The sequence below is a fragment of the Bos grunniens genome, chromosome 8 (assembly GCF_055505025.1).
Source record: "Bos grunniens cultivar Pamir isolate PY7600 chromosome 8, Bosgru_T2T1.0, whole genome shotgun sequence".
Classification (NCBI taxonomy): domain Eukaryota; kingdom Metazoa; phylum Chordata; class Mammalia; order Artiodactyla; family Bovidae; genus Bos; species Bos grunniens.
In genome coordinates this window covers 25,608,931-25,632,500 of record NC_141172.1, presented here as the reverse complement: position 1 = coordinate 25,632,500, position 23,570 = coordinate 25,608,931, and the positions used below count along the sequence as shown (strand labels likewise).

At 34.4% G+C, this 23,570-nt stretch overlaps 1 protein-coding gene across 25 annotated transcripts in view; it reads left to right on the top strand.

The window, feature by feature from the left end:
- The window catches only part of CNTLN (centlein), a 363,772-nt gene that overhangs the window by 206,251 nt on the left and 133,951 nt on the right, over positions 1-23,570 (top strand). For 24 of the 25 annotated variants that reach the window (XM_086415000.1, XM_086414981.1, XM_086414999.1 and 21 more), the window contains 4 exons: positions 4,263-4,439; positions 6,264-6,389; positions 16,537-16,658; positions 18,156-18,275. In XM_086415000.1, the coding sequence (XP_086271126.1) occupies positions 4,263-4,439; positions 6,264-6,389; positions 16,537-16,658; positions 18,156-18,275 (545 nt within the window). Of the gene's footprint in view, positions 1-4,262; positions 4,440-6,263; positions 6,430-16,536; positions 16,659-18,155; positions 18,276-23,570 lie in introns of all 25 variants that reach the window. The other variant, XM_086415002.1, reaches the window with a different exon arrangement.

The window sequence follows — 23,570 nt, the reverse complement described above, 5'->3', positions numbered from 1 at the left end:
GTTAAATTTTCAAAGATTCAAGATTCTATTAAGGGAAATAGATACAATGAACTTCCACAGACAGATGATTGATTGTCTTGATCTTGCTAAATCTCTAAAACAGCACTTAAAAAGGGTAAGAACAAGTCACGATATATGAGGATATCTATGTATATATATATATATAATTATAGGTATAATATATCTACATATCCTCATATATATTATACCTATAATAATTGTATGTAATTATTGGATTTAAAAAGCAGGTTACATGAGTATTCTATGGAGGACAAGAGAGTAACTTTACAGTGGAATAACTTGACAAATACTAATTTGGTAGTGTAATCAGGTTATATCATTAGTCAAATCATGTTGAAAGTGTGTACCCTTGATAAGGTATGATGCCTGTGTGATATTCCATCCCCAAATTCATAACCCCAGTCTAATCATGATAAAAACATAGACAAACTCCAATATAGGGCCATCCTACAATAAACTTGAATAGTACTCTGTGAAACTGTCAATGTCAGCAAAAATAAAAGTCTGAGAATCTATCCCAGCCAAGAGTTGCTGACGTGACAGGTGAAATGTATGTGGTATCCTTGAACAGAAGAGGACATTAGGTGAAAACTATGGAAATTTGAAAAAACTAATGACTTCAGTCAAAATAACATATGAAACTTGGTTCATTAATTTTAATAAATATATTCATTTTAGTTGTTAATAATAGGAGAAACTAGGTGGATGGGAGTGGAATATTCTTTATTATCTGCTCAGTTTTTCTGTAAATATAAAGCAGTTCTAAAAAATAAAATTAGTAATAAAAAAGCAATTTAAAGTGTATATTAAAACAGTTTTCCTTTTCTCTTTAAAGTATGGGAAGTGTATTCCAAATTTATCATTAGTGAATTCTGAGAGATCATGTTATGGAGAGACTTTCATTTATATTTCCCCTATCTGTACTGAAATTTTTACACTGAATTTTTTTATTCCTTTTATTTGCATAAAAAAAAAACCTTTTTTAAAACTATTTAGTGAAACGTTCCATGTTCAATGTTAAAAATTAAGGAAATTCATATATGTATGATGAAAATTCACCTCCATTCAGAAATAATGCTATAAATTTCAGGATTTGGTGAAATCTATTTCTGTACAGTATTCTGTATTCCTCTATAACATGTACTTTTCCTCACTCAGCATTTATCATATATCTTTATCAACCTTCATTCAGCATGATTAGAACAAAGTTAAAAGCTTGGTACAATTTTGTGTCCTTTGATTCATGTTTAGAATTTCCACAGGAAACGTGTACCTGTTTATAGTCCCACCACCATGCTTTCAAGCTACAACAGTCATAAACTGAGTCTGGCCAAATTTTAAAATTAGATTTCTCTTAGAAATTTGAATTCTTCCATTCTTTTGAAAAATCAGTAAATCTGGCATTAGTGCACCACATTTCTCTATGAAAACAACTGGCTTTTGCTAAATAATACTACCACAAATACCCTCCTTATTCCTTCAGAAATGAAAGTGACTGTGACTTGGTATTTCATTTTACTTATTATTTTAAAAGCGGTCATATTATGATAGCCAGTTGAAATACTGCTTGTGCATGTATCCCTAGCAAAAGGGATAAAGGGCAAGGGAGAGAGAAAAGACTACACTTGTGAAAACCTGGGAACATGCATAAGTTTCCTTGTCAAAGTAAAGTATATATCTATATGTTCAACATGAATACAAAGTGTCCCCATTGAAGGAATTCTAAAGCTGTAATTAAAAACAAACTCATTTTACTTTTTTATTTACATTATGACTCGTATGTGAGCTTGAGTTAAGTACTGCTTGAATAGTATTTTTTAATTTTGAAGTTCTGTTACTGTTTTCTGAGGAATTTTAAAGGAATGCTGCCTAAATAAGAAATCTTTTATTATTATAGCAGAATGTCCACTGGAGAAGGCAATGGCACCCCACTCCAGTACTCTTGCCTGGAAAATCCCATGGATGGAGGAGCCTAGTAGGCTGCAGTCCATGGGGTCGTGAAGAGTCAGACACGACTGAGCGACTTCACTTTCACTTTTCACTTTCATGCATTGGAGAAGAAAATGGCAACCCACTCCAGTGTTCTTGCCTAGAGAATCCCAGGGACGGGGGAGCCTGGTGGGCTGCCGTCTATGGGGTCGCACAGAGTTGGACACGACTGAAGTGACTTAGCAGTAGCAGCAATGTCCACTGTTGGACTTTTCCAATATCTTGATAAATACTGTAATTATTTCTGATTGCAGCTTCTTGACCAAACATTCATGTTTTTTTATGTTCTTATCTATTGTATTATAACCCACTAATGACTTAGAAAACTCATTTGTTAAAGAACACAGGATTGCTTATTGGATATAACAATAACTAAAGTACTGTTTTTCTTGTTTTTTTTTTCTAAATTTTTGTTTGAAAAAGTTATTTTAAATGTCTTTGGGTAAATAATGGAATGTTAATATATTCTTTATAATTTTAATAAAGCCAGAACTCCTGTTCTGCGGTTTAGGTAACCTTTGTAAATTGTTCAGATTGGCAGGCCAATCAAAGGAAATATTTATAAGCAAAGAGGAAAGAATAAATAAAAGATGTACAATGGTTTAAAGGAAGAGAAATAATAAGTCAAAAGTCTTTTAGAATTTGGGAAAAAAATGCTTAAGCTATTTTAATTTGATGTTCAATGCAAGCTAATAGAGTATAAATTAATGTTATAAGTGTGGTAAACATAAAACATAAACAACATTCTGAGAAAAATATATAGTGTTGTGACAGAATAAAGATTGGGAAACATATCAGGTGACTTATGTCACTTATGTATGAGGAAAGTACAGTAGTATGTTATAATATAGCATAGTGTAATATAATAATATAGTATGCTATACTATATCTGCTGCTGCTGCTGCTAAGTCGCTTCAGTCATGTGCGACTCTCTGCGACCCCATAGACGGGAGCCCACCAAGCCCCGCCGTCCCTGGGATTCTCCAGGCAAGAGCACTGGAGTGGGTTGTCATTTCCTCCTCCAATGCATGAAAGTGAAAAGTGAAAGTGAAGTCGCTCAGTCACGTCCGACTCTTCGAGACCCCATGGACTGCAGCCTACCAGGCTCCTCTGTCCATGGGATTTTCCAGCAAGAGTACTGGAGTGGGGTGCCATTGCCTTCTCCCATACTATATCTAGTATACTATATATATATCGATACTTTATATATCTATAATATATATATATAATAGATTATAATAGTATACTAGATGATCCTTTTTTTTATAAAAAAAAAATATAGGTTAGAATTAGGAAAAATATGCCTATCCCCCCCAAAAAAGAAAAAAGTAATCAAACTTAGAAAAAAATAATATTTCTCATTGTTAGTTTGGAAAAGTTAAGCATACATATTTTTCTTATAATCCTTAGAAATATCATTTAGGAAGGATGGGGCTATCCATATTTTAAATGAAACCTTTTTCAGGGCCATTGGATCTATATTGATAATATTAAAATCGTAAGTACTGACTTTTCTTTCCTGGAAATCAACAAATACTTTGTTTCACTGTGATCTAGTGTTGTTTTGTGTGTGTGTGTGAGCGAATGGTTAATTTGAAATAATGTGTGTGCATGCATTTTAATGGTCTCAAATATATTTGGTTAAGATGGTGGTACAATTTTGTGGAATGTTAGTTTTCATGAACAGGTTTCCTACAAACTTAATTTTCCTGTGATTTCTGTTGCTAAAATGTGGTGCTTACCATTAACAGTTTATCTGACATGGGAATGAGTTTCAAAGGAGAATAATATAAACTCTGTTGACTTTAAAAAATCTCAGTTGAGTTGTTATTAATAAATTGTAATGCATTAAAAGCTAGTTAGGCCTGTTGTGCTGCTGGTTCACTTTTCTGAGGCTTATATTCAGTGGTATTGCATTGAGTATTTACTGAGGAAATACTTATATGTATAATCATTAATTTGAAATAATTTTATAGATAAGTTGTATATATAATGCATCCATGCTTTAAATTTTTTCTTCTAAAAATCTGCATGACAGACATATTTAAAAAATTTGTATACAGACTCTTGGTTATTTTATTGAAAAATGCCATTCTATAAGGATGATAGAAGCTTAGCTAATGCAGGTTTATAGTTTATTTTTGAAATGAAATATTCTTTCTTGGAATACTTATGATTTATATAATATAAAAACATATAAATATTTGCATGGATGTGTAAATAATGTAAGATACAAACATTTTTTAAAACAGGTTTCTCAACAGCCATCTTTATCAAGCTTAGAAACCTTAATGGTCTCACAGAAGTCTGAAATTGAGTATTTACAGGAGAAACTGAAAATAGCAAATGAAAAACTGTCAGAGAACAGGTCTACCAACAAGGGTTCCTCAGAGAAGAGCATCTTGACAAGTACTGAAGGGAAACGTAAGGTAGGGACAGTCGTCACTTTGTGAAATTGTCAGGATGAGGCTAGCAAGGCAAGAGATGAAGTTAAAAAATGAATAGCAACATTTACTTCTCTGTTTATATTTCTGAAAGCTTTTAAAAAATACCATGTATCACATGTTTTATAAAATCATGATTGGGACTGGCAAGTTTTCCCTTTTTGAAGATTGAGTAATATCTTCCTAATTTAATTAAATTTATTAGTAGTGATATGCCTCTTTTGCAGTAAATTAGCATTCTTACATTAAAAAGTTTTGCTAAATATGCCTCATCTATCTAATCTATAGATAAATTAATCTAAGTAGAAATTTTAATGTGGTATTAGCCCTTAACTCAATTTTCTAATTTTCATCAGAAGAAAAATATATCTTAATGTTTCTATTTCATTTGAATGTGATATTTAAAATACTACCCATGGGAAATATAAATTATAAATTAAAATGTAATATTAATATGGGCAGTTACATATTTTCAGAGTTAAAGGTATAACAGTGGAGAATAAGTAAATTTTTTGTACCGTGATTCTTATTTATTAATGTCTCAGCTTTTCCTTTTCATAGTATTTATTGCATGTTCTTGTTATGCTGCAAAAGATTCTATGAACATTGACTAATATAAAAAGTCAAGACTGTCAGATTGTAAATATGTTCTTTCTATATGAATTGAAATAAGCTTTTCCTAAAAGTAAGGAGTTTTAGAGGTATATTTCTCACACTTTTTATTTCATCAGTAGAAAATATTTTTTAAAGTAGAAAATCATGTTTTCAAGATAATTGTTTCTCATTCTTTTGAATTTTCCTATGAATAAGACAAACTGTCTTAGTAAAAGAAGTATTTAAAATGAGACTCATGTTTATGCGGCATTCTTATTTACTACCTCTAAATTATTAGTAATTTTCAGAAGAATGAGCTTTATTATATATATTATCTTTGTATGTATATATTTAAACATAACTGCATATACGTTTCTTGCAATTTTTGAATAGTTTCACGCATTGAGCTTAATTTAAATGAAAAAAAAAATCCTAAAATTGAGATACAGTATAGAATCTAATTTGATTTTGTGCTATATGGCTGAACTTTAAAAATGTACTCCTTTGATGTTTCATTGCTTTTTAAAAAAAATCAGGAAAATTAGAGTGATATTTTTAACAGAGAATTTTCTTTCTTTTTCGTAAGGACATGCAGTAAGTATGAGCAATATGTTGCCCAGCTTAATAGTTGCTTTCACATATTCCTTCTCCAGATTGGTATATGAAGCTGTACATAATATAAACACACATTCTCGTCTCTAGTTAGCCACATTATAGTTAATGACCATATGGTCATTATGGTGTAAGATCTACTGTCTGTTGTATTTATATTCCTCAAGCATATTGTTCCTTTGACTTCACAGTGTGTTAAACTATTTCAAAGGGAAAGAAACCCTTTCCCTCTTGTTTCAGGTTGTCCTATCAAGTGTAACCTTGGACCCTCGAAGAGCAATTAGACCAGCCTCCATCCCCTCCTTTGTAATGAGGCTTCTTGCATTTCTGAGTCCATAACCCTTTAGTCTTCCCTAATGGGACATCATTATTCTGAAAGAAACAATGTAAATGTAAATGAATATTCTCATTAACGAGTCACAGAGAAACCTTTAGCGGTAGCACTGTGGTAATTCCGCTTGTTATTTCTCTGGTATTCCATGCAGGATTTTTTTTTTTTATAATTCATTATTAGTATTCAAAATTACTTGTTCTTTAATTTTGCATGTCTTTCATAATCCAGTGTTCCAACTAGCTCAACCATGTCCTTGTTTTATTCTCGAGGAACCACCTGTGAAACGTTCAAGGTCTTTGTCCCCAAAGAGCTCTTTCGCAGACTCAGAGGAACTTAAGAAGCTGAGAAAAGCTGAAAGAAGGATTGAAAACTTAGAGAAGGCACTACAACTAAAGGTGAACATTAAATGATTTCTTTAGTAATAACCTTGCATAGGTAAGAATATCCCAAAGTAAACATTCTTTTCACAAATGACTGGTTATCATTTAATTTTCCTGAATTTAATTACATGTATAAAAATGTATCATCAGTGCGTCTAGCTCTTAATATTTCTGAGGATCATAAAGTAATAAAAAATTTTACTAGCTGAAAACTAAATATATATTCACTATTTTAAAATTACAGGGGATATTTTGACTCAATATAGGGAATAAGTTTCTTATAGTTTCTCAGAGACAAAAAAAAAAAAAAAAAATAGAACTATAGCAAATGGAAAGAGAATTCCCTGTAAGAAATGTGAGTTAGCAACTATGGTGACCTAGCCCAGACTACTTAAAATTGTCCTTTATAGAAAAATTACATAGTCAAAGTGATAAATAAATATGTTATTTTTTCCATTTCAACTGTATTTGTCTCAAAATATAAGACGTTCGAGTTCATGTTCTACCAGTCTTTAAAAATTGTAAATCTTTATTGTTCTATCTTTAAGAGTTTGTACTTTCCAACTCATTATTTGTGAATTATTTTTCTCAGAAGAAGGTGGTTGTGTGTAGGGAACTGCTTCTATGTGACTATATTGAGGGCTTTAATTTTTCTGTGAATTTAATATGGCTAAAGTTGTCATTCTTCATTCACAACTACTGGAAAACCAACACTGTTTGAGATTTAGCCATTTAAATGAATCTCAAATACTTTTAAAAATTTCTATGGAAAGGCCAATGTATACATGGTGAGAATTCATATATTTAAAGCTTAGATTCTTTGTCATATAAATGATTCCTAGGAAAATGTTTTCACTTACATTATTTGTGCAATACAGCAAAATATAATTTAGAGAAATAGTTAATCACAAGTCACAACTAACAGTTTTTTTCTGCTTTTCTCAAAGAATTGTTTTATATTTATTTGGAGTTAAACTATTAGTTCAAAAACAAAGGAAAACTACCATCTATTGTTACTCTCCAACATAAAATTGTTGCAGGAAGGGGACCCCTTCCAGGGCCTGAGAGTGGGCTCTTATCTTAGAGTAAGCAATGAATAGTCTGAGGAGTCACATGAGCTTGACAAAGAGACTTTACTGGGCAGAGGTGCCTGGGTGGAGAGCAATAGGGTAAGGGAACCCAGAAGAACTGTTCTGCCAAGTGGCTCAAAGTCTTTGGTTTTATGGCGATGGGATTAGCTTCCTGGTTGTCTTTGGCTGATCATTCTGACTCAGAGTCCTTCCTGGTGGTGTACACATTGCTCAGCCAAGATGGTACCAGCAAGAAGGATTCTGGGAGGTGGTCGGACATGTGTTATTTCCTTTTGACCTTTCCTGAACTCCTCTGGTTAGTGGTGGCTTGTTAGTTCCACGTTCCTCACCGGGACCTCCTGTCATAAAATAACTCAGGGAGATAGTTACTGTGATTCGAGGGTGGGCAGTTTCAGTCATTGTGGTTCCCCTAACAAAGTGATCAGATGACATCAACTTGCTAGCATTTAGCCTACTTGAACTTTATACCCCTGCAGTTATTTGCTCATTCATTTACTCATTTGTAATGTATTGGCTTATGCAATTAGCTAAGCATTGTGCAGTCACTTTTATAACAGGCAAAAAATAATGATGCTGAGTGAGTAGTTAGAATCTAGTGTATTAGTCTAAATGTGTAGGTATTCACAGGATATTATGGGCATGTTTAAGATGCCATCATCCTTCTTTTGCATAATTCTTAAAATTCACATATGAAACCTTCTTCTATCCTCTGTTAATCTGATTCTCTAAAAAAATAGAAACAATAAAATATAATCCTTTAGTCTTCCCTAAATGAGATACCATTATTCTGAAGTACATATATGTGTGTATGTGTGTGTATATATATATAGATAGATAGATAGAAGGATTGACTGATTTAGTCTAACAAGAATTGGCTTATATGATCACTTGATTATGGAGTCAGAGATCCAAGATCTGTAGATGTTAAGCTGGAAATCCAGGAGAGATAATAGTATAGTTCCAGTCTGAGTCCAGAGGCCTGAGAACCAGGAGAGCTGATGATGTAAGTTCCAGTCCCATTCTGAGTCTGAAAGCAGACCAGTATCCCAGGTGAAAAACAGTCAAACAAAAAGAACAAATCCTTTCTTCCTCATTCTTTTATTCTGTCCAAGCCTTCGGTTGGTTGGATGAAGCCCATCAGTTTGGGGAGGGCAATCTGCTGTATTTAGTCTGTTGATTCAAAAGTTAATTTCATACAAAAACACCCTCACAGATACACCCAGAAATAGTCATTAACTAAATACCTGGGCGATCAAGATAACATAAAAATATAACCATCACATATCCCATTTAATAGTAGAGGACCTCCACTTTGCCCCAAAAAGTCTGAGTCTTTTTGTTTTTGCCAGGAATGAGTAGAGCAGTTTCAGACATTTTTATATCTATTTTCTTCCACTTCTTGAATTTCTTGTTTCACAGAGTCTCAGAAACATACTAATTTATCTCCTCGTTCTCTTTTTCTAACAACAGCTCTTTGGGATGAGGCCTCAAGTTTATTTTTAGAGTAAAATTATTTTTCATATAATTTCTTTTTCATTTATATTTTTCTGCATCTTCTTTCAAGTTAATTGATAATCTTGAATTTCAAATGTTTGTTTTCTTCCTCAAATTTGCAAAATAAGCAAAAAAATGTGAACAAATTTTGTTTCTTTGTATTTGTTTTCTGCCTCAAATTTGCAAAATAAGCAAAAAAAATGTGAACAAATTTTGTTTCTTGTATTTTGTCATTTAGAGGAAAGAATTTCTCATTTTAATAGAACAAAATAGTTAAATGAAAAAGGCACTCTAAGGGCATTTAGCAAAATGTCCACCAGGCTCCTCTGTCCATGGAATTCTCCAGGCAAGAATACTGTAGTGAGTTGCCGTTTCCTTCTCCAGGGGATCTTCCTAACCCAGGGGTCGAACCTGGGTCTCCCACATTGCAGGCGGATTCTTTACCACCTGAGCCACCAGGGAAGATCTTGGGTAAATAAAACATGTATAGTAAAGCAACTCTAAGACAAGTAGTTGGGAACAGGGCACTTTTTTATTTACAACCTGACTTTAGTGAGTATAACTCATGTTTAGTGAAGACAGAAGACCTGTTTCTGTTTCTCCAGTATTAGGCAATATTACTATCATTATTACTCATGTACATGTGAGTATAAGATAGGAATTGATGATGTGTTTGTGTTTGTTTCCTTAGGGCTGCTGTGACAAGCTACTATTAATATAAACTGGCTAGCTTAAAAGAACAGAAATGTATTGTATCAAAGTTCTGGATACTAGAAAAGTCCAAAATCAAGCTGTCAACAGGGTTATTAGTTCCTACTGAAGTCTGTGTGGGAAGAATCTATTCCATTCCTTTTCCTGATAGATGGCCTTCTCCTTATGTCTTCACATCACCTTCCCTCTATTAATGTCTCTCTCTCTGTCTAAATTTCTCCTTTTTATGAAGAAGTCCAGTCGTATTGGATTAGGATCCACCCTATCTCATTTTGGAGCTTCACTGGTGGTTCAGACTGTAAAGAGTTCCTCTGCAATGCAGGAGACCTGGATTCGATCCTTGAGTCAGGAAGATTCCCTGGAGAAGGAAATGGCAACCCACTCCAGTATTCTTGCCTGGGAAATCCCATGTTCATAGGAGCCGGGCAGGCTATAGTCCCTGGAGTCTCAAAGAGTCGGACACAACTGAGCAACTAACACTTTCACTTTCTCATTTTAACTTGCTTACCTCTATAAAGATTCTATCTCCAAACAAAATCAAAAATCACAGTCACCTTTTGAGGTAGTAGGGGTTAGCACTCCAACATAACTTCTTGTAGAGATTTATTTCAACCCATAACAGTGTCTTGCGGTTTTTAAAATACTTTGGGATCATGGAGCTCCTTGTGAAGAACGTTCCCCGCTAATACACACTGAATATTTGAATACCCTTTCCATGCTGGTATTCTTTTGAATCCTGTTCTGCAAGAAGCTAATGGGAACATGACAGACAAAATGTTCTTTGCTTAATTATATAAGCAGTGGATTAATATCTGTTTTTGTGATCCTTTAACATATCAATATGCATTGTGAATCTATAGGAAGGTAGAGATATATTGTTTCCCAGATTTACTTTATACCAATTAATATTTCCTCAAGGACTGTTGTTGCATGGAAGTTACTCTTGGAAACGCTAAAGAGAAAAGACATGCTCCATGGCATGGTAGGTAGCTTTAGGGTCCCAAGTTGATCACCGTGGTGGATTGAAGGGAGGAAGGGAAGGTCAAAGAAGTTTCATGAGCCTGTGTTACATATGTATATAAACTCTGATACATTGATATGCTATTTCTGCATATTATTTTAATACTGAATATTATATAACTATTAACACAGGGTCTTACTAAGCTCTCTCTTGTGGCTAGTTGTATCTGTTTTCAAGAGGGGCAACCGATGTTGTAATTGTAGAGACAATAGTAATAGAGATGTAAGCCATTATTATAAAAATACTATCCGTTTTCAAATCCTGACTTCATGGGTATAGTGAATTATAAAATATAATTTGGAAAACAAAGCATCAGAGCTTTATGAAATTCTTAGTTAGTTAGTTCAGTCACTCAGTCGTGTCCGACTCTTTGCGACCCCATGAATCGCAGCACGCCAGGCCTCCCTGTCCATCACCATCTCCTGGAATTCACTCAGACTCACGTCCATCGAGTGGGTGATGCCATCCAGCCATCTCATTCTCTGTCTTCCCCTTCTCCTCCTGAGCCCAATCCCTCCCAGCATCAGGGTCTTTTCCAATGAGTCAACTCTTCGCATGAAGTGGCTAAAGTACTGGAGTTTCAGCTTTAGCATCATTCCTTCCAAAGAACACCCAGGGTTGATCTCCTTTAGAATGGACTGGTTGGATCTCCTTGCAGTCCAAGGGACTCTCAAGAGTCTTCTCCAACACCACAGTTCAAAAGCATCAATTCTTCGGCGCTCAGCTTTCTTCCCAGTCCAACTCTCACATCCATGCATGACTACTGGAAAAACCATAGCCTTGACTAGACGGACCTTTGTTGGCAAAGTAATGTCTCTGCTTTTGAATATGCTATCTAGGTTGGTCATAACTTTTCTTCCAAGGAGTAAGCATCTTTTAGTTTCATGGCTGTAGTCACCATCTGCAGTGATTTTGGAGCCCCCCAAAATAAAGTCTGACACTGTTTCCACTGTTTCCCCATCTATTTGCCATGAAATGATGGGACCAGATGCCATGATCTTCGTTTTCTGAATGTTGAGCTTTAAGCCAACTTTTTCACTCTCCACTTTCACTTTCATCAAGAGGCTTTTTAGTTCCTCTTCACTTTCTGCCATAAGGGTGGTGTCATCTGCATATCTGAGGTTATTGATATTTCTCCCAGCAATCCTGATTCCAGCTTGTGTTTCTTCCAGCCCAGCGTTTCTCATGATGTAATCTGCATATAAGTTAAATAAGCAGGGTGACAATATACAGCCTTGACATACTCCTTATCCTATTTGGAACCAGTCTGTTGTTCCATGTCCAGTTCTAACTGTTGCCTGACCTGCATATAGGTTTCTCAAGAGGCAGGTCAGGTATTCCCATCTCTTTCAGAATTTTCCACAGTTTATTGTGATCCACGCAGTCAAAGGCTTTAGCATAGTCAATAAAGCAGAAATAGATGTTTTTCTGGAACTCTCTTGCTTTTTCAAAATTCTTACTGTCCTTAAATTACCATGAATCTGTGCTTTACTGACTTTCATACATTTGGCAGTTTTATTCTTTTAGGACTTTTCTATGCCATTTAATAACATCAGTATGTCCTTTGAGTACAGTTTATATCTTTTATTTTTCAATGCTCTAATATTCATGAAGTTTATACATTCTGCTGAAATTATAAATCATGGTTTCCTTGGTATTTTATAAAACTTTTTTTTTTTAACTTAAAAAACCTTTCTATCATACTCTGAAGATTGAGCCACTGTTTTATTAATAGTGTTCATGCTCTTATTGCCGTATACTGTCAAGAAGCCTTTGAGCAAACTAGATGATTTGATCAAGAATTGTTTCTGTTCTTACCAACTCAAAAGTAGAATTATAAACATCATTAAAGAAAGTAAATTAATACATCTTTGCTGTTTTCTAGTGTTTTAGCCATTACGACTTGTTTGTACACAGAAGTTAGAGCCTCTAGTTTAGCTAGTTTAATTGCTAAATATATAAGAAGGTATTCTGTAAATATTTTATTGAATGACCTAATAAGTGGACCTAATTCAGTGACAGTCCATGGGGAACTTTGGGATGTGTCCTCAAAGGAAAATGTAGTAATTAGTGATATTAAATGTATTTTTCAGTTTTTACAGTTGATTTTATTCTAAGATCTTTGAGGATATTTCCCAAATGATGTACTGTTGTTTAGAGTTAGGCTATCATAAGGCTGATGGAACTTAAAGAATCATATTGCAAGCTACAGTAAACTTGAATTTGTTAGAATAAGAAAAATATTAATTTGATTATTCTTTTTAAATATTTCTTTTGAGATATCCAACTTTTGACTGATAATTTCAGCCAGCATCTGCTCTTGCAGTTTAATTGGTAAAGTCATTTTTCTTTGAGCTATATATATATACTCTATCTTATATTTACATTTTTATAAAATTTTACTGTCTGTTTCTGAAGTAGGCTAAAGGACTGATAGTCTCTAGGACCAATTTAACCCATATATTATAATTTGATAACAGTTTTCTTAAAGCAGAAAAATCTAATATGATTATTATTTTAAATTGTCTATCAAATCAATTTACCAAATAATATTTAGTTTGATTTTGTTTTAATAGTTTGGATTTTAAGAATTTTATAAGAATTATGTTTTTTTTAATTTTATAAGAATAAAAGAATTTATATAAATTTTTAAGAATTATAAGAATTATATAAACATTGTAGTGGTAGGTATAGTTATGACTCATATAAAATTAGAGGAGAAAGCTTATCAATAAAACTGTTTTCCATAATTACTGCTTAATTGAAGGAATCACTTATTTCAGTTACTGTTAGAAAACCTAAACTATTTACTGATAGTGGGTATATTATGCTAAAGTTTTAGGAATCAGAAGTGGCCACATCAGGTTCTTTGATTAATTGCTATGCTTAGTACAGAGCCTGGTACATGGTGATTGATATGTGGAACTCAGGAAGTTTTTATTGAGTTGTTGTTTAGTCACTAAGTTGTATCCCCATGAATTGTAGCTCGCCAGGCTTCCCTATCCTCACTATCTCCTGCAGTTTGCTCAAACTCATGTCCATTGAGTCAGTGATGCCATCCAACCATCTCATCTTCTGTCACCCCCTTCTCCTACCTTCAATATTTCCCAGCATCAAGGTCTTTTCCAGTGAGTCGGCTCTTCGCACCAGGTGGCCAAAGTATTGGAGCTTCAGCTTCAGCATCAGTCTTTCCAATGAATATTCAGGGTTAATTTCCTTTAGGACTGACTGGTTTGACCTCCTTGCTATCCAAGGGACTCTCAAGAGTCTTCTGTAGCACAATTCGAAAGCATCAGTTCTTCAGGGTTCAGCCTTCTTTTTTGAGTCATAATATAGTTGATTTCTACTTAAAAGAATTAGGGAAAATATTGGATATAATTTCAGTGATTAATGGTAGCTGAGGAAGTACTTAAAAATGCTAAAATAATGACAGTACTCTGAATAAGAAACTCAACTTGTTCCAGTAATTCAACAGAAAATTATTGTGAAAGGTAATATAAAATTTGGATATCCCTTTCTATTAATATTTAATTCTTGGTCAATCTTTTAGGTTCTGTTTACTCAGAATTTCTAGGGATTCTAGCACAGACTTAACAATTCCACAACAGTGCATTTGTTTGTAATAACTTTTAAGAAATTTACTGTAAAATAAGAGTTTACAGGGAGGGACTTTAAGTCAATGAAGAAGAATCACACAAAGCTATTTTTAGAATTGTCTAACAAAGTGTTCAGTTTATATACTTATTTCAAAATTGTTTTGACATGAATCTAATGTATGTAAATTTCTTATAATTAAATTATTTTATTTATATTATAATGTATCTTATTTAAATTCCTCATAAATTTTATTCCTTCTTAAAAAGAATCCTAATAAGAATATTTAACTTTTGTTCATTTATGAGAAAAGATTATTGATTATCATTCTTATATTTGGCTGACTTAAATTATTTCACATCTGTAAAAATGGGAAGTTTATTGGTCAAAGAGGTCAGATTGTTTACTAACAGTATGGGAAACTCAAGATCAAAGTTATATCATTCTTTGTGTCTTAGAAGAAGAGATATCAGTAGCTTCTATTTTGAAGATGGAGAAATTGAAACACTGGATTTAAGTAGATTGTCAAGGTAAAATTTAGTAAATTTGAGCAGCAGGTGTTGAACTCTTAGCAGCACTTACCACCCTGCATATAATAGGTTCTTAATATATGGTTCTTCAGTTAAAACAAAATTGAATTCAGTATCTTGAATTTTTAATCATGGTATTACACCATATTACTTTTTAGCAAATAACTCTGCAGTGGCTATGATTCATATCTCCAAAAAGTCTTTAGGAGAGCATTTATTCTAATTTCCCCTGTTAAGAGAGAGCATTTTTGTCGCGCACTTGCATTCCCGTATGATGTACATGCCACTTGGTACACACATGGCTCAAATACTTCCTAGTAACTACTTAAGAGAATTATTGAAGTTATCCTACTAGATATATATTTAGAGTATAATGGCAACATATCTATACTGTTGAGACAGGTAGATTTGCAGTAAGATAATGCAGACTCTATAAGATATTATCTCATTGTTGGAATGAGAGACCGATAAGTCAGTGGAACCATAAATTTGGCTTATAAATGATAAGGGCATCAGAGTTAGTTCTTGGGAAGAGGACAGAGTAAAAAGCTCATTTACTTTGTGCCTCTCTTGGGCAAGAACAGATCTTGGAGCTTTACCTGTATGTTACTTCATTTAATTTTGTTACCATGGTATAAATTTCTGTATTCTTTTCCACATTCTATTGTAAAAGAAATTGAATTAATTTAAGTAGTGTTCTTAAGATTATGCAGCTACCAGGAGAAAACTTCAAGAATGGAATTCAGATCTTTCTGGCTGTCATGTTCCCACTCCTCTCAGCTTACTATTAAAGAGTACCAGTTACCTGCACTGAATAAATATGCAAGTTCTTTCATACAGAAAATGAGGACTTTAAAAAACATTTGAAATGACCAAGGGTAAAATAAAAGACTCATCACGTTACTTACTTTGAGGAACACAGTTCATGAGTAACATAAATACATCCCCTGAGGCCTGACAATTTAGCCTATATATATGTTCATTTTGTGGTCATGTTGAAAAGTAAAGATTTATGCATGTGTTTTATTTAAAACATTTAGAAGTCATTGACTGTAACTGTCTACCCTGGTAATATTTGAACTGTCTATTCTGAGTTCTTCAAGAGTGCTAAAGTCCACCTTTCCCATTTCAGTTCTTTATGTTTCAACCCAAAATGTTAAACTGGGTCACTTCTAACATAGGTCCAAACTGATTTTCTTCCTTCTGTGTAATCTTTGTGCATTTTAACTAATTATGAATCCATGGGTTAGAGAACTGGTCTTACTATGATTAGTGTCCTTGTACTAATTATATGTGCACTTACAACTAACAAACTAGTCATGCTTTATGTATGGACAAATCTTGGAAAAGAAAAAAAATTTAATATGTAAGATTGATACAGAAATATGTGTATATAATTAACAAAAAGGAAAGGAATGAAATTAATTTGATGCCAGAATTTTAAGATTACTTAAATGATTTTTCAAAATGCAGTGAGTATCTCAAATTTATCAAGTAAACCTGTTCTGTGACTTTAGGATTAAATGATCATTACACTAATTTATTTGTAATAAATTATAAATAAATCACAAATTTATTTCAGCTTAAATGATTATTACAAATTAATATATATTTACATGCTATTTTCTTTTGAATTTTATACTTAGATTGGTAGCCTTTTATCTGTAACATTATGCTTATATATTCTTCAAACTTGTATACTTGCTTTTTGTGTTCTACAGAACCAAGAAAATGATGAGCTAAGAGATGCCCATGAAAAACGCAAAGAAAGGCTACAGATGTTACAGACCAACTACAGAGCAGTAAAAGAGCAATTAAAACAGTGGGAAGAAGGCAGTGGCATGTGAGTTACATAGCTCATAAAGGCATTTCCCTAAATATTAAATGGAATGGAGTAGCATCATATAGGTGCTTTAATAGCTTTTGTTTGATTTTAAAGAAATCATTTCGTAGTCAGATCTTTAGTGAGAATTTTTACATAGAGAATATAATAAATGAAAATAGAAATATGTTTATAATAACTATGCATTTTCCTATAATTTGCAGAAATCATGAGCATAGATGATGAATTATTGTATATACTTTTAATATGTATAGAATAACTTAATAAAAGTATAACTTAAAGCAAAAATAGTTCATATCCATGTGCTTGAAAAACTACTTTAAATAAATAAAATGCTGATGTTACAATGTATATAACTCAGTTTACTTTTTATTTGAAATATATGGGAAATATGAAATTAACATGTATAGTTAACTGTCTTAAAACTATTTCAACCTAGTATGCAGTTTGAAAATCTTTACTATCCATCAGTTAGTTCTGCAGCTTATCTGAATGAATGGGCGGTCTCAGTTCAATTGCTCTGAACAGGTGTTCAGATCTTGGTTAGTCGTAAGTGGCTCCCCTGTTAACAGTATCAACAGAGGGCAAAGGACTGAATGAGTACAGAAAAATCTACTACCCTCTCATCTTCTGAGATGGATCCTTTAGGGCAATGTTGATGATACACATTGGTCTGTTCTATAGAGAAATACTGTTTCTAAATTGGCCAGTACAGCACTTTTACAAAATAAAAATGAAGAGTTTGTTTTATGTACAGAAAATGAGAACATAAAGGGCATTTGGCATGTTTTGTAGATAATTGTCACATCTAATTTTTTCTTTGAAGAACAGAAAGTGTTTCATATCGCTTGTCAGTAAACCAATGTTAAATTTGTCTGTCCTGGGTTTAGCCTCTGCGACTTAGCAGGCTCTTAACTTTTTAGTAGTCACCAGAAGGATGAAGACTACTTGCTAACTATCTGATGTTTACTGATAACTGCTTGTTTTAAGATAAAACACATAAACCACAGTCAGACTGGTTGGCAGCAAGTTCTAGATGTGTTGATTGCTTATAGTCCTTTTTTAGAAACTGACATTTTTGCAATGTATATTTTATTACTAGTAGAATGAATGAGAGAAATAAGACCAGAGAATATCATGTGTCCACTCAAAAGTTTACTTTCCATAGTAGTAGTTTAGCTTTTTAGGAAATCATGATCTAAGATTTTAATTTCTACATGCTTAGTTTTTAGGAAATTCATTCAAGTGTACCTCAATAGAAACTGGGTAGCTATGTGACACTAGCTGTACTTCAAGAGAAGTCTCAATTCCAAATGATTACCCTGAAGTTATGGCATGAATATCATTAGAAAGTTAATTTCAATAAAAAGTCTCATATCATTTGCCAAAAAAAAGATACTTGGTTAGTAGATATTTTTCAATGTTAGGGAATGAGTAAATGAATTTTATTGCAATTTGAACATGTTAAGTAAGAAATCAGTTTCATTTTAAAAATAGGATGGAAATCAGGAAAGTAAAGAGAGCAGATCCTCAACAACTTCAACAAGAAGATTCTGATGCTGTATGGAATGAACTGGCCTATTTCAAAAGGGAGAACCAGGAGCTAATGATTCAAAAGTGAGTTTCTTTTTTTAATAATGTGTACTTAGGTAAACATCTGAGAGAAATGTTTTCTATCTTAAAGGCCATGAGAGAAATTCCTTATAAAATTTGGGAAATGAAATAATCTGGTTTGCCAGTAAAAGTAAAGAAAAAAAGATTGACTTTTTAATATATATGTATGTATAATGCAATAACAAGTTGCACATTTGCTAGCTCTTGCCGAAACTGTATTATATGATCTAGGGATTGTGTTAATTAATGTGGCTCTCATCTGTTGGAGGTGTCGCTCTCCATTAGCCTGTATTTTAGACACTGCCGTGCTTCATTTCTGGAATGAGGTGGAGAGGGGATAACCTAGCCAGCCATCCTTGTTTGATCTCCTAGATACATACGCGATGCAGAATGCCTGAGCTCTCTTGGTTCCCTGCCCTGTCCTACTAATCCCAGCTGAGCTCATTATGGTGTAGCCTTGCTGCTATTCTTGGAGCCAGAGCTGTCCAAGCTAATTACTGGTAGCAGCAGAACTGCCTGTTAAGGGTCTGGTATGGATCTGCTAACATGGTCCTTGGTAGTGACCTGCAGACGACACGAGGGGATTGCTTTCTTTCTTGCTGTGCACTGTGTGTCCTTTGGGCTTAATGCTGATCCCTCCACATAGGTCTTTTAGCTGCCCTAAGTATAAAACTTGATGAAGGATACTCATATTTTAGAAAACATACAGTTTGCTTCCTTTATCTTCTAATTCACAGTCTGTTATATTCAGCTTGCTATAGAAAGAACACTTTTTTTTTGGAAACAAAAAGGAGTTAGACCAACATAATTAGCCTGTTTTGCTACTTAACTATTTCTTTATTTAGAGTTAATTTTTGATACTCAGATTATGTGATTTTTTTTTTGAAAGACAGGATATCTTTTAGATTACTAGAATTTAGTATCATGTGGCATAATGTAATTAAATATCATTGAAATTGTCATACCTGTATTAGAATCTTATTTTACATATTATATAACTTACTACCTTTTCCACGTAATGATAAACTTTTGAAGAAATGATCATATCAGATTTAAATATATACCTCTAATTATCTCTTAAAATGTACTATACTCTATTAATATTAAATGATTGATGCTGATAATAAAGTTTCTTATCCTGCAAATTTTTATAGATTTGTTCCAGATATGTTCCCTGAGAGTTTTTGATAGCTTTGTTGAGATATAATTCACAAGCCATGTAGTTCACCCAGTGGTTTTTAGAATATTCAAATAGTTGTATGCTCATCATCACAATAAATTTTAGAACATTGTCATTACTCACTCCTTCAAAAAACCACATACAGTTTACCTGTTACCTCCATTGCTTCCCACCCCTTCAGATCAGATCAGATCAGATCAGTCGCTCAGTCGTGTCCGACTATTTGCGACCCCATGAATCGCAGCATGCCAGGCCTCCCTGTCCATCACCAACTCCCGGAGTTCACTCAGACTCACGTCCATTGAGTCAGTGATGCCATCCAGCCATCTCATCCTCTGTCGTCCCCTTCTCCTCCTGCCCCCAATCCCTCCCAACATCAGAGTCCTTTCCAATGAGTCAACTCTTCACATGAGGTGGCCAAAGTACTGGAGTTTCAGCTTTAGCATCATTCCTTCCAAAGAAATCCCAGGGCTGATCTCCTTCAGAATGGACTGGTTGGATCTCCTTGCAGTCCAAGGGACTCTCAAGAGTCTTCTCCAACACCACAGTTCAAAAGCATCAATTCTTCGGCATTCAGCCTTCTTCACAGTCCAACTCTCACATCCATACATGACCACAGGAAAAACCATAGCCTTGACTAGACGAACCTTTGTTGGCAAAGTAATGTCTCTGCTTTTCAATATGCTATCTAGTTTGGTCATAACTTTCCTTCCAAGGAGTAAGCGTCTTTTAATTTCATGGCTGCAGTCACCATCTGCAGTGATTTTGGAGCCCCCCAAAATAAAGTCTGACACTGTTTCCACTGTTTCCCCATCTATTTCTCATTAAGTGGTGGGACCGGATGCCGTGATCTTTGTTTTCTGAATGTTGAGCTTTAAGCCAACTTTTTCACTCTCCACTTTCATTTTCATCAAGAGGCTTTTTAGTTCCTCTTCACTTTCTGCCATAAGGGTGGTGTCATCTGCATATCTGAGGTTATTGATATTTCTCCCAGCAATCTTGATTCCAGCTTGTGTTTCTTGCAGTCCAGCGTTTCTCATGATGTACTCTGCATATAAGTTAAATAAGCAGGGTGACAATATACAGACTTGACGAAATCCTTTTCCTTTTTGGAACCGGTCTGTTGTTCCATGTCCAGTTCTAACTGTTGCTTCCTGACCTGCATACAAATTTCTCAAGAGGCAGATTAGGTGATCTGGTATTCCCATCTCTTTCAGAATTTTCCACAGTTTATTGTGATCCACACAGTCAAAGGCTTTGGCATAGTCAATAAAGCAGAAATAGATGTTTTTCTGGAACTCTCCTGCTTTTTTGATGATCCAGCAGATGTTGGCAATTTGATCTCTGGTTCCTCTGCCTTTTCTAAAACCAGCTTGAATATCAGGAAGTTCATGGTTCACATATTGCTGAAGCCTGGCTTGGAGAATTTTGAGCATTACCTACTAGCATGTGAGATGAGTGTAATTGTGTGGTAGTTTGAGCATTCTTTGGCATTGTCTTTCTTTGGGATTGGAATGAAAACTGACCTTTTCTAGTCCTGTGGCCACTGCTGAGTTTTCCAAATTTGCTGGCATATTGAGTGCAGCACTTTCACAGCATAATCTTTCAGGATTTGAAATAGCTCAACTGGAATTCCATCACCTCCACTAGCTTTGTTCATAGTGATGCTTTCTAAGGCCCACTTGACTTCACATTCCAGGATGTCTGGCTCTAGGTCAGTGATCACAGCATCATGATTATCTGGGTCGTGAAGATCTTTTTTGTACAGTTCTTCTGTGTATTCTTGCCATCTCTTCTTAATATCTTCTGCTTCTGTTAGGTCCATACCATTTCTGTCCTTTATCGAGCCCATCTTTGCATGAAACGTTCCCTTGGTATCTCTAATTTTCTTGAAGAGATCTCTAATCTTTCTCATTCTGTTGTTTTCCTCTATTTCTTTGCATTGATCACTGAGGAAGGCTTTCTTATCTCTCCTTGCTATTCTTTGGGACTCTGCATTCAGATGCGTTCTTTCCTTTTCTCCTTTTGCCTTTTGCTTCTTTTCTTTTTGCAGCTATTTGTAAGGCCTCCCCAGACAGCAATTTTGCTTTTTTGCATTTCTTTTCCATGGGGATGGTCTTGATCCCTGTCTCCTGTACAATGTCATGAACCTCATTCCATAGTTCATCAGGCACTCTATCTATCAGATCTAGGCCCTTAAATCTATTTCTCACTTCCACTGTATAATCATAAGGAATTTGATTTAGGTCATACCTGAATGGTCTAGTGGTTTTCCCTACTTTCTTCAATTTAAGTCTGAATTTAGCAATAAGGAGTTCATGATCTGAGCCACAGTCAGCTCCCAGTCTTGTTTTGGCTGACTGTATAGAGTTTCTCCATCTTTGGCTGCAAAGAATATAATCGATCTGATTTCGGTGTTGACCATCTAGTGATGTCCATGTATAGAGTCTTCTCTTGTGTTGTTGGAAGAGGGTGTTATGACCAGTGCAAAATTTTCTTGGCAAAACTCTATTAGTCTTTGCTCTGCTTCATTCCGTATTCCAAGGCCAAATTTGCCTGTTACTCCAGGTGTTTCTTGACTTCCTACTTTTGTATTCCAGTCCCCTATAATGAAAAGGACGTCTTTCTGGGGTGTTAGTTCTAAAAGGTCTTGTAGATCTTCATAGAACCGTTCCACTTCAGCCTCTTCAGCATTCAAGGATGACATTCCAGGTTCCTATGCAATATTGCTCTTTATAGCATCGGATCTTGCTTCTATCACCAGTATCTGTGTCTATAGATTTACCTATTCTGGACATCTCATATAAATGGAATCATATAATATGTGGTTCTTTGTGACTAACTTCTTTCACTTACCATAATATTTTCATAGGGTTTGGTTTATCTGTGGTGTAGCATGTGTTAGTACTTTCTCTGACAATCTTTAGTGATCTTTTTGGACAAAATGAATTAGGTGTGAAACCTAATCTAACTAATCACAAGATCTAATCCAGAAAATGCAAACAGAGGTTAGTTGTCAGTGGTGTTTATTTGAGGTTTATTTTATTCATCAATGTAATAGAACTAAAGAAAAAATAATAAAGCCTTTTAAAGAAAGTTTTGAAACTTTTAGAATCCTAGTCTGTTCACCCTGAAATATGTGTGTGTGTTACAAGTAGCTCTATAAATTAAATTTTATATCATTTATCAGTTCAATGCTGAGTCATTAACTGTGGATTTTTCCTCCTGAAATTCATTTAAATTTATTAATGTGGTATTCATTGTAAGATAGCTATTTTTCAGATCAGTTTTAATTTATTAAAAAATAGTGAAGTTTGAAGTGATAACCTTTAAGAGTGCTAAATAATCAGTATAAACTTTTGGTCATGTAATGATGTTTTGGGGGTGGGTGGGTTATTTTGTGAAACATTTATTCAGTTAAGAAATGTGTTTGAGTTACTGCTGTGTGTACTGTGTGTGTGACAGGCAGTCTGCTTCGTGAATGAAATGAGAACATCAAACTTCCTACTCTCAGGAAGCTTTTTTGGAAACATGTTCAGTATTAAATGTTCTAATGAAATATGATGTTAAAAATTAAACTTGGAGTATCACGTGCTGTTCTGTGCTTAGTCACTCAGTCATGTCTGACTCTTTTTGACCCCATGGACTGTAGCCTACCAGGCTCCTCTGTCCATGGGATTCTCCAGACAAGAATACTGGATTGGGTTGCCATGCCTCCTCATCCTCCAGGAGATCTTCCCAACCTAGGGATCGAACCCAGGTCTCCCACGTTGCAGGAGGTTCTTTACTGTCTGAGCCACCAGGGAAGCCCAAGAATACTGGAATGGGTAGCCTATCCCTTCTCTAGGGGATCTTCCCAACCTAGGAATCGAACTGGGGTCTCCTGCATTGCAGGCAGATGTTTTACTAACTGAGCTAGGAGGGAAGCCCCAGAAGTATCATAATGAAACAATAAGAAAGGAAACATGGAAACATGTCTTCTTATTCTTAAAGTTAGTTTGCACATAAAGACTGAATTTTTTTTGTTTGTTTTTAATTTATATGTACTACATGTTCAGCATAGTATTTTGGTTTGTAACACACATGTACAAATAGATTTGAGTAACTGTGACCACAAT